Source organism: Meriones unguiculatus, chromosome 5, assembly GCF_030254825.1.
Source record: "Meriones unguiculatus strain TT.TT164.6M chromosome 5, Bangor_MerUng_6.1, whole genome shotgun sequence".
Lineage (NCBI taxonomy): Eukaryota > Metazoa > Chordata > Mammalia > Rodentia > Muridae > Meriones > Meriones unguiculatus.
In genome coordinates, this window is record NC_083353.1 from 117,468,011 (window position 1) to 117,480,063 (window position 12,053).

Genomic DNA, 12,053 nt, shown 5'->3' on the forward strand with positions numbered 1-12,053 from the left:
TGTTCTGCTGTGAGATTGTAGAACTAAAAGGATCAGAAACCAAAGACGACACCAAAGTCCCAGAGCAGGACTCACGCCCTCACCTACGCTAAGTCCCAGGGAACACTCAACTCACTCCAGAGCCACCATGTCCCAGATCCACGTTTCCGGGAAGTACTTCCGAATTGTCTCTTGTCTTTCGAACACGTTATATTCTTTTGGAATTATCCTTGGGTAGCTCAATCTTCCGTAGCCCACTCCTGGGACTGCTGCCAGAGGTAATGCTTGAGGTGCTACTGTGAGAAGATGAGAGAGAAGCCTTACAGTGAGCCCTGTTCTGATTTTGGATAGTTGTCTGTTTCTTATGTAAAAGAGGGTCATGGACCCAGTAGTCACTTTTCTATATTTTTATATGTCTAATAGCTTATACATTTTACACATTTGCTCTATTGCTTCACTGAGTAGAGGTGGCTATATTTTCCTTTATAAATAAAGCAGATGCAGCTTTCTTTAAGGTGGCTGTTCTCCTGAAATGATAGTCATGACCCCTACTGGCGTGACCATCAAAGTGCGGAGGTTGGGCAAACATTGGCAACAATAAAAGGTCCCTGCACATGCTACAGCCAAAAGCTAATCCAGTCACAGGTGCAATGAATCTTAGGTGTTCTCTCAGTTTGCACCATCGATTCCGCGGTAACCTTGGATCTGAGCACACAGCGCGTGTACTTTGTACTGGTTTTCACAGCTTGAAATCCCCCAGGTCAGATTCCAGGCTGTGGTGTGCTTACTAACTGCAGAACTTTTCTTCTCCATGGAAAGGTTTCTGCCTTAATAGAAGCATAATGATTTGATTGCAACAATAGAGAGTTTTACTATTTTCTTTCTAGTGCATAGGTATCAAACTAGTCTGTCTTTGAGTGGTATGAGTTAGAATGTCTGAGTTTTAAAAACCGCTGTTGTTTGAGTTTGATTAAAAAAAAAACATGCTTCAGTGGATTTTAGCATGGAATTAACATAGAATGTCTAATGCTTTCTGAAATGGCCATAAACAAACATCTGCTTTTACTGAGCATTTATGTGACGTGCCACGCCCAGCATCGGTGAGTCAACATATAAACATATAAACCAAGGCTGAAAAACAATGAAGCTGCTTCAGACCCTACAGTAGCCAACATTTAACCTAAGTTTAATCTTTACGCATCTACACTTTAATTCTTTATGTGAATATAGTCAAGCACATTCATCTCACTAGTGTGCAAATTTGCTTTTGTCTTCATGGAAAAAGTATAGCTATGCCAGGGAACTGTTTTAAAATAAATTTGTGATTCACTGCCATGGAACGTTTTATATTCATAGCTATGCAGTACAGCTATATCACAAGTGCACGAAGTTTAAGGAGTCCATTGCACACCACAGGGCTCAGCTGCGGTCTGACCAGGAGACTTCACCATCTGGAATGTAAGGTGCCTAGTGGTTGATGGGAAGGCAAGGATGGGGAGGGCAATCTAGGGAGCTGGCTGTGTAAGTGTATTCACAAAGGTTGGGAAGGCAGCATCGGAGGCTAAAGAAAAGGGTAGAACGCCTGTTTTAGGACTGTGCTTCCCATAGTCAAGCAAATCATAAGTGTAAGGAGAATAAAACACCATGGAGTTGGGATAAAGAAGTCTTGTGAGGCAAGACTCAGTGAGGCGGGAGAAATGGACTCAGGGGTAGCTTCCGTGTGAGCCCAGGGATGAGCAACATGAAGCTCAGCCTCGGAGATGCGTCCTGACCTCAGACGCTGTCAGGACTGACTTAGGTGTGGTGTCTACAGAGGACAGAGGGGATGTGAAGTGAGATGATTGGCATCTAGGATTAAAAAGGCCCATTTTGACAAGAGAACGGAGATTGGGGAGGGGAGTGGGGAGGAGAGAAACAGTAATCAGGCCTGAGTTCTATTTTTGGCGGGCGGAACCTGTGAATGCATTGCCAGAGGATCAGTGTGGAGCCTAAGAGCCAAAACCTACGGAAATGTCCTTTAAAGGCCCTCCCTACCCCAGTGAGGCATGGGATTTTGCTCCTGTTATTCTAGGAGACAACCAAATCACACACCCCCCCTTACCTGCTGCGTAGGCCATACCCACTGCTGGGTAGGGTTGAAAGGTTTGACATATGCGTGCTCTGTGGATTTTGGAGTTGGTAAAAATGTTTAACCCTACGGACTGGAAAAACAACACATGTTAAAACATATTGGAAAACCCAGTCTTGAGACAGTGATCATTTTTCTTGGGTTCATGCTGCAATTTAGTTACTGTTTGACACACTGTTCCTAGGATCAATGCAAAGACTCTGCACTGGATGGAGAAAAGCCATAACACACAGTGGGGTCACAGAAGGCCAAGGTCATGGGGCTAGTGGGGTGTGAAGTGGGATTCAAGTCCATTTCTTCTGATCCCTACTTCTCATGCCTAAGGCCTCAGCATTAATAATAGTATTTTTTTGTATTAGTAATAGTATTAGTACTAGTAATAGTATTTTTTTTCTTATGTTATTTTCCTTTTCCTCACAAAATACCTGCATAGATAGAACTTATGGATTTAATGCTGGGAGAATCTGTTTCTTTGTCTCTTCTCTTGAAACAGTGGGTTGCACTGACATGGGTTAATCTTTCCCCCCTGGGAATTTGTCTCTCTCTTTTCTTTCTCAGTCTATTATTAAGTGAGATCTGCTCTGAAGTACCCACACCATGGTCATCTGAACCCTCAGTTCACCTTCACTGTTCCTCGAGTTCACCTTCAGTGTTCGTCACAAATAAATGCCCCTCAGCGTCTTACTCGCAGGTGTGGGAAACCATGTGACAGGGCACAGCCGCGAGATGTGAAAGAGGAATTACTCAAAAGATTTAACGGCTGTGATCTTGGAAGGTGCAGACAGGAGACTTAAACTGCTCTCTGCTAAACTGCAGAACCCCATGGGAAGAACTGTACATGTTTTAAAGGAAAAACAAAATATTTCAGTTGATTTTGGCAGGCTAAAACCACGATCTGGATACGCTTTGCTATCACAGCTCTGTTTAGCTGCAGTTAATCTTAAAAACATACATTGAAAACAGAGTGATGCTTCTGAAGTGGAGTTTAGTAAAAAAACCAACCATTGACAGACAGCCCTTGTGAAAGTAAAGAGGTTTGCGAAGCAAAGGAAGCAGTGAATTGACTGTGAAGGGATGGCCTAGAGAAGGAGAGAAAACCTTGGCCAGTACATCTGGCAGAGGGCTACTCTGTATAGTATACACAGAACTCAAAAAATCCTAAACAAGAGGAAATCAGCCCAACAAGGAAACAGATTAATAAAACGAACAGACGGATAATTCTCAGAAGAATTATGAGTGTTCAACACACATACAAAACATGTTCAACTTGCTCAGCTGTGAGAGGGATGTAAATCAAAACCATGTTGAGATTCCGTATTAGTCCAGTCAGAATGGCAAGTCATTAAGGAAAGAAAAAAAAAGCAAATACTGACAAAAAACGGACAAAAGGAAAGTCTGACGCACTGCTGGGCAGCAGTAGAAATGAGTCCAGCCAGTGTGGGGATATGATGTTTCTCGAAAAATTAAGAGGCGGCAGATACTGCGTTTGACTATACTCCCCCTTTACCCAAAGCACTGCAAGTCTGACTCATGGAGACACTTGCATTTCAGTTTCTATCGGATTATTGTTGGCAGTAGCCAACAGAGGCGCGGATAAGGAAAACGTATGTGTGTATACTTACAATATATGTTACATATATATGAATGCTCCAGCCATAAAGAACGATGAAGCCGTTTCATTTTCAGGAAAATAGATGCAAGTGGAGATAGTCATAAAGTGAGGCAAACCAGTCTCAGAAAGAAAAAAAAAAAAAAGAACTGCATTTTCAGTGATTCCACGCTTTCTCTCATTTGTGGCTCCTAGACTTTATACAGCTTTATAAAGTCCAGCCTGTATATATTAATGGAAGTAGAAGCTAAACGGTCTAGGGGACAAAGACGGATCACGAGAATCACGAGAATTGGTGAGAAAAGGGAGGGTGGGGCGTTACCAGGGGAAAATGATCAACAATGTGTATACAGATAATTTACAAATGTCAAGAATTCATTGTGCAAAGGACTTACATTATGGCTTCCAAGAAGGTGTATACATATATGTATATATGTATGTATGGAGAGAGAGAAAGAGAGAGAGAGAGAGAGAGAGAGAGAGAGAGATTGTAAACCACTTGTATTTAAGGTGGCAGAGGGGTCCGGGTGGGCATGTGTGAGTACAAAGTAATGAACCCATGCCTCTGAGAGTCTCCTCTCTTAATTGTTACTTTATTAGAGAGAGAAGGTAAGGGTGAAGACGGTGGTTGCTTAGAAGCATCGGGGTTTTTCACCCTAACACAGACCCAGCTCTGGCATGTTTCAGGCGGTATTACCGAAAACATTCTGCGTGCATTCTCATGGTTCAGAAGCTCCAGCTTCGGCGTGTATACGATCCCATTGTGAGTAATATCTTCTGCTTTAATGCATTCCCCGCCATCTTCGTGAAATGGGACGTCGAAAGGAAAGAGCTGGACAGTCTTTTGCGGCAGCAGATTATAGACCTGTCGGTTGGAGGGGAACAAAGGCAAACTGTTTCTTGCTCTGCTGCTTTAATGAGTTTCAAACGTGGTAGTGCTCCCTGTGGGATTGAAACCAGCGTGCTTTTTCGTTCATGTGAACGATACACGGGATGAGGCAGGGAAGCGCAGAAATAGACTGGACATCGAAGTCTCTAACCCTCACGGAGAAATATAAACACTTAAAGAGATTAGAAGTTGGAGATTGGGGGATACAAAGCGAATAAAGTGTAATCAATAACAGTTAAAAAAAAGAAAAAAGAGAAGTTGGAGATGTGGCTCAATCGGTAGAGCGCTTGCCTAAATTAACACGCATGAAATCTCGGAGAAGTCCACACAGGCTGGGTGAGCTAGTGCAGGCCTGGAAGCCCAGCACTTGAGAGGTTGAAGGCATGAGGATCAAGGTCTTCCTTTAACTGTCTCGTGAAGTCCACGACAGCCTGGATCTCTATGAAGTGAATTCATGAGAACTGATCTGAACGTGGAAGAACGTGAAGATGAGGGCCTGGCGGTTTTCAGGTTTAGAGGTAAGGCGCCGAACCAGGGCTTGCTTTCATTTGTTCAGCGGGTGCCGGGGAATCGCGTCGCTCCGATCACTGTGAGGATCGTGCCCTTCGTGGTTATGGTTTACGGGGGTTATGGTCTTAGCATGTCAGCGTTTTGTGATGCCCAAGACGGCAACCAACCGGTACTCACGGAGTGAGGCGTGAGCTCGGCTTCCGGCTTCAGCAGCAGCACGCTTTGGTCTACTGCCCTGAGGGCGCAGAGGGACTGGGGAGTGGCTGTGACCTTCAGGTGGGTGCCGGAGGCTGGCAGGCTCTGCGCTGGTGAGAAACTCAAATTTACCTGCAAAGAGCATCATATCATTATAGCAGTATCTTAATATATATATATATATATATATATATATATATATATATATATATATATATATTACAGCTTTGAGTCCTCCAGCCCGTGCTGAGGTATTTATTTTAATTTTAATTTATGTGCTTTCTCTTTTTCCATCTTTGAGCGGGCTTACTCTCCTAGGAACTCCCAGTTCACCACCCTCAGGATGACCGGGATATGTGGCATCGGTTTACTTCATTTTCTTTTTGTAACTAGAAGGAAGTAAGTTGCTTTTGATCCCGCTGAAATAGGATCCGGTGTGGTACTGAGAACAGGCCGGAGAAGGAAGACACAGACCTGTCTGTGTGAGGAGTCGGAGAGATGAAGCAGCGAACCTCCGCCAGTCATGGTCACATGACATCCTAAAGTAGGGGCAGAACTGATGACCGCTAAATACCTGAAATGTATTTTAAGATCTAACTATGAGCTGGGCAGTGGTGGTGCACGCATTTAATACCAGCACTTGGGAGGCAGAGGCAGGCAGATCTCTGTGAGTTCGAGGCCAGCCTGGTCGACAAACCTGTCTCTAAAAAAACAAACGAGCAAAAAGATGTAAGTTTGTGGGCAAAAAGATGTAAGTTTGTTGGGAAGTTAAAAAGTTTACCAAGCATCTGAGTGCTGAGGTGTTTTGGAGTACAGAAAAACAGACCAATGTGAAATCGTTAGTTTTGATTGTGCTAATAGAAAGTTATGGAATGGTTGGTTCCATTGTTGTATATAGTTCTTAGCTTTCTTTTCCTCCTGAGTGTTTTGTCCTGTTCTGATGTTTTCGGTTTTGTTTTATTTTATTTTGTTATTTTTCCTCAGAAATCTGTTTTTGTTTTGTTTTCGTCTTTCTTTTTTTTTTTTGAAACAGGGTTTCTCTGTGTAGCCTGGGCTACCCTAAAACTCATGCTGGCTTCGAACTCACAGAGATTCACTTGTCTCTGCCTCCCGAGTGCTGGGATCATGCATGCACCACCGCCTGGCACCTGTTTGTTTTCTAAATCGAGTATCAGAATGCTCAGCAAAATTACACTTGATCAGTGAATTTTCCTACCATAAGGCAGCAGTTTGAAATCATGCGGTTATGAGATGAACACTTCCCTATCTCTAAATCAACCTGTTATCACCACGTATGGAGACTTTCAAGTATCTTTATTTTCAGAAAATTTAGGTTCATTAAAATGAATTTGTGTCTGTGTCAAATGAACAACTTAGTTGTTTGAGATTATGATCAACAGAAAATATTATTTGCCAAGAAATGGGCATGTTAGGAAAATGTAAAATTGCTCACCGATACAAGAACCAGACAAGAAACTTAATGTGCGTTTTGAAGAAAGTTGTATTATCTACACTAGCCAATGTTATCCTTAATGAAGAATTACATCTGGTTGAGAATAATAGTAAAAACAAATTGGTGTTAGGTTCAAAGGAAAAAAAGTTATTTATGCTTTTATTATGATGGAATTATACGATGCAAAATGCCCCAAAGCCTGATGCTCAACACCCAAGACCTTTTTGCTTTGTTTCTTAGGAGAAAGGACTTTTCGTGGCTGCAGATGGACCGCAGGGCTGGGATCGGAGCCAAGCGTCCACCATGCCTGACCTGACTTATTTTCTATTTGCCCTTCCACTGTACGCAAACAAGCATTCACAGGGCTGGCTGCCAGAAAACCCATTTAAACTAATCCATATTTAATGTCTACGCGCTGTCTTAAGGGAAAGACATTTTAAATAGAAAACAGCATTTCTCTGTCCAGTAAAAGATTGAAAAAAAAAATACTGGGTTGAAGAGACACGTCCCTGTCTGACCCCACTCTGGCTCACTTTAGCTCACTGTTTTATTAGGGGCCTAAATTAGTTCCTCTACCAGATCCGTTCTTCCTGTGTTTTTGTGGTGGTCACCATTCTCACGAGTGCTGCAAGCGTCTTCATTTATGCTCTTGTCAGGGCTTTGTTTGGCGTTTGATCATTGGCTTTCTGTCAATGCTAAGTGAAGGAGTGTTTGATTTCAAGTGAATGTAACTTTTGATGGAGCGGGACTCCTAGCGAGGATCTTTGTGCTGTTACACAGAGATTTCCAGAATCAGAGATTTTTTGTTGTTGTTGTTGTTGTTGCTCCAATCAGGCATTGATTCTGAATAGAAAAGTAATTTTTTTTTCTGTCAGTTATATGCTGTGAGATAGCTTCATGTCTGGAGTGTATGAAGACTGACTCACCAGCTGCCCAGGGCTAGAGTGGGGTGTGCCAAGCCCTTAACTGTCTCCAGATTTGCCGTGCAGCTACACAGGACTAACATCGAAGACCCTGGAGGCTGATGCTGGAGACCCCCTTGACACGAAACTCCCGGAAGAACCAGCCTGATGCTCTTGGACACAACATCCAGTTTCAACAGTGTTCCTTAGAGGGGGGGTAAGGATTTACACAGGAACCCACGCTGCCTTTTGCTTAGATCACTGCACATTTATACTATAAACATCTACTTGCTGTGCATAGACACTACCCTCCTAGTTGTAGTTTTTTTTGGGGGGGTGGGGAGAGGCTGAAGCTGACAGAGCCACAGTAGTAAAAACCAGATATCTAGTGCCAATTCTGCTTGGATAAAACTTACTTACAGCTTAGTGGAGCCCACACTACAGCTTTGTAGTTTTTGAAGAGACTACACGCCCAGGCCTGATGTGACTTGGCGAGCTGGGGTGGACGGGAAAGGGAGCTCCCCTTTTCTGAGGAATAGGTCGGGGAGAGGGAGTGGGGAGGGAGGTATGGTGGGACTAGGAGAGGAGGAGGGGTGGGGCTACAACCAGGATGTAAAGTGAGTAAAAAATTAATTAAAAAAATCTCACTGACAAGTTAATTTGTACATTTTAATTCTTATTGGAGTGTCAAGACCCCGAGCTTTCCTGTCTATCCTGAGGAGCTAAATTTAAACACAAAGCAGCACACCCCTCTGCAGTGTATGGCGTGCTAGGGCGTTGGCGGCATAAGACGGACACAGCTTGGTGTGACAGCATTTTCAATGGAAAGTTTGGTGGCAAAATATCTCAAAATAATTTAAATACGGGCCCTGGAGAGATGGCTAAGCCCTTAGGAGCACTGCATGCTTTTTCAGAGGACCTGGGTTCTCTCCCCATCACCCACATGGCTGCTCACAGCCACCTGGAACTCCAGTTCCAGGAGCTCCCACTCCCTATTCTGGCCTTCCCATGTGACAAGCACACACAAGGTGCACTTCCATCCAGGCAAGACACCCATACACGTAAAATTAAATGACAATAAAATAGGATAAGAAATATTGTTTTAGTGTGTGTGTTTGTTTGTGTGTGTGGGTTTGGTGCAGGAACCGTTTTGAAAACACGGCTTTTAAATTAAAAAGAGTTCTGCCTGTGTGACCTCCTAGGCTGTTGAGGTGTGCCTCCTCTCACTGACTTGAGAGAGACTTGTGGGCATGTTTAAGAGCCCTGTGGGATGGCTTTTAAGTAGACGTCAAGCCAGGCGTGGTGTATGACTTTAATCCTAACACTGAAAGCAGAGACAGGAGACTCTCTCTGAGTTTAAGGCCAACCTGGGCTACATAGTAAGTTCCTGGACAACCATGGCTATATAGAGAGACCCTGTCTCAAAAAAAAAAAAAAATTAAAACAGATATTACTTCTTTATTGCCCACACGTATAAAGGAGAGAATAAAAGGATCAGCCTTAGACGCAAACACCTACCTTATTGGCAAAACAGTTTTCAATTTTGAGTGTCTCCGTGTCAGCGACAATTTCTTCATTAGGTAAAGTAGTGTAAACGAGCAGCTGAGCCTCAGGAGCCATGTCTGGCTCCACTTGAAGTGGGAAGGAAAATACCCCTTTCACTGGAGAATAAAGGAGATTCAGGATTATGGATTAGGAACTGATTCTCAACTTCACATTAGAGCAATTCTTAGAATATTTAAGAATTTGTATTTGTATCATGTAAGAAAGATTTGCACCTTTGCCACCTTTTCGTGCAGTGGTGCTTGAACAAATGGTGTTTTTATAGATACAGTTTTAATTTTGTCCCCCAGCCGAGAAGGGAAAATCATTTAGGCATGTCTCGATTTCTAAAGGTTTTTATATTTTATTTTACCCGTATGAGTGTTCTGCTTTCAAGTGTATCTGGACAGCATATGTGCGCAGTGCCCACAGAGGCCAGAAGAGGGCACCAGATCCCCTGGGACTGGGGTTACAAATGTTTAAGTGTTGCAGGAATCTTGGGTTCTTTAAGAACGTGGAAATATTACGAGACTGTGTTTTCATTTTAAACCCAGGTGTGGGATATGGGGCTGCTTCAGAGTGTCCAAAGCAGCTGGCTATGATTTGCCTTCTTCTCTAGCAGCAGTGTGAGTTTGCCAGCTGCAAACAGTGTTTTTGAGTGTGTGACACTTGGAATTCAGAGAGGCGTGGGTGGGTTGTTGGTTGGTTGCTGGTGGTCGCAGTTTGTTAAGTAGTCATGTGCCAAGAAGAAACAACAAAAGGAAGAAATTAGATATTCTGACAGTGAAGATCTTGAGTGGGCAAGAAAATGTGTATAGACAGAGGAATATTACTTAGCCCTAAAGAAAAATGAAATTATGTCATTTTCAGGAAAACGCATGAAACTGGAAGACATTATGTTAAACAAAACAAGCCAGAAAACAAGATTAGTATTGTGTGGCTTGTTTTATATGGGGAAAAGAACAACCTGAAACTACAGGAAGAGTGCAGGAAAGGGAAGGGGAAGGAAAAAGGAGGATGAACAAGATAATGGAGGCCAAAGTATGATTCATACTTATGTGGAGATGTCACTGTGAAATCCATTAATTTCTGTGACTAATAAGTATTGACAGTTATAATAATGAAGAATTAAAAAAAAAAACCAAACGGCAGCCAGTGAGGGCCAAGGGGAAGGGGGATTCCTCTAGCTCATCTGCAACCTGAATTTACATGGAAAGCAAATGTAAAGAATGGATTGAGATGTTTAAAGAGAAGCACTGGCTTTTTCTGCTAGGTGCAGTAAGATTTGGTGGGAGTGAAAGCAGAGACTTGTTTACCGCGAAGCCAGCAGGATTCAATGAGGAAAATGGTGTTGGAAAACCTCACATTAGCCAGCTTCTGAGGCACAGGGAGCGCTTTCTAGAAACTCCACTCTAGAGAGAAACCATGTGTCCCTTTGGCTGACATCATAGAGAAGTGCAAATGCCACTGTGCTCAGCCACAAAGCGTCCTCTTCAAAATTCCTCTGAAGAGGTTATATGTATGACTCACGGATCTCATCTCCATCTCAGCAAAAGCCAAAAGGAGAGGTGGGATTATCAAGGAAAACAAAAATCCACGGAGAAGCTTTTGTCTGGTTGGATACGAAATAGCTTTGCGGCACATAGGAGGGTGACCTGATCCCTGAGGAATTTATCCTAAAAGAGACACCGTCGTCGTGGACTAAAAGGGACAGAGATGGTAAAAGGAGAGCGTTTGATCTAAGTATAGGACCCAACCCAGTTGCTTGCACATGCTACGCTTAGCAGGAAAGGAAGGGTGGTTGCAAGGGCAGTTAAGAGGACCGAGACAGTGGCCAAAGAGGACCATTCTGTGTTGGAATTTGGAGCTGTTTGCCTGGTAGTATTTCATATCTCTCCAGATGGATTATTTTCACCCTGGCAGGGATTGTAGCCAAGGCCTTGAGGCCTAATTTAGATGATTTGGAATGATGCAATTTGGCACCGTTGTGCCGTGTACGATCCACGAGATTTGGAGGCCTAAGTAAAAGCTGCGATGGATTGAGGCCTTGGTTGTTGGAGACCTCGACTAACGTTGGGTGGGCACGTGGATCTTGAAATGCAGAATTCTAATCCCAGATACCTAGACCTGAAAATCTTTGAGCCTGTTACTTCGTGTGGCAATAAAGCCCACGCTGATGTTAAAGCAGGATCTTGAGATGTGAGAAATGGTTGGAATTATCCAGGTGGAGGCAATGTCACTGTAAGGACGGTTACAAAAGGGAGGCAGGCAGGGGAGCTGTGACAATGCAGTGCTGCTGGCTTTGACGGCTATGGAAGGGACCACCAAGCAAGGCACGGATCTAAGGCAGTCCCGCCAAGACCTTGATTTGAGTCCAGTGAGAGTTCTGAACAGAAGAAATATAAGAAAAGAAACCCATGTTGTTATATGCCAGGAAATCTGTGGTAACCCGTTATGGCCGCAATAGGGATCTGGCACACAAATACATGAAGAAAAAATTTTCTTCTGTCATTTTTCTTTCACCTTTGATACTTTTTTTTTTTTTTGCTTTTTTGAAAATAGTTATGAAGCTAATATATTTTACGTCAGAAATAACAACCTAAAACCCGGAAGTGTTCTGAACAGCTTCGTCATTGGATGACAGAGGGCTGACATGCACTTCCTGTCATGTGAAAGAGGCTCCAGCTTGCCCAGTTGTTGCTTGTTTTGCAAGATGAGAGGACATTAAAGAAAAAAAAAAAAAAAAAAAAAGAAAGCAAAAGATGCTTACTGTTTCCTTGTTCAAGCGGCAGCACGTGGCTTCCTGAGCTGAAGATGCTTCCCCTTGCCTTGACCTGAAGACAGAA

The 12,053-nt window shown here is 43.2% G+C and overlaps 1 protein-coding gene across 2 annotated transcripts in view; it reads right to left on the reverse strand.

Annotated features, from left to right (window-relative positions):
- The window catches only part of LOC110563595 (pregnancy zone protein-like), a 42,641-nt gene that overhangs the window by 14,172 nt on the left and 16,416 nt on the right, over positions 1-12,053 (reverse strand). Inside the window, exons 13-18 of one of the 2 annotated variants that reach the window (XM_060384257.1) lie at positions 11,978-12,041; positions 9,184-9,326; positions 5,293-5,442; positions 4,414-4,581; positions 2,081-2,180; positions 116-272 (exon numbers count right to left, since the gene is read on the reverse strand). In XM_060384257.1, the coding sequence (XP_060240240.1) occupies positions 116-272; positions 2,081-2,180; positions 4,414-4,581; positions 5,293-5,442; positions 9,184-9,326; positions 11,978-12,041 (782 nt within the window). Of the gene's footprint in view, positions 1-115; positions 276-2,080; positions 2,181-4,413; positions 4,582-5,292; positions 5,443-9,183; positions 9,327-11,977; positions 12,042-12,053 lie in introns of both variants that reach the window. The other variant, XM_060384256.1, reaches the window with a different exon arrangement.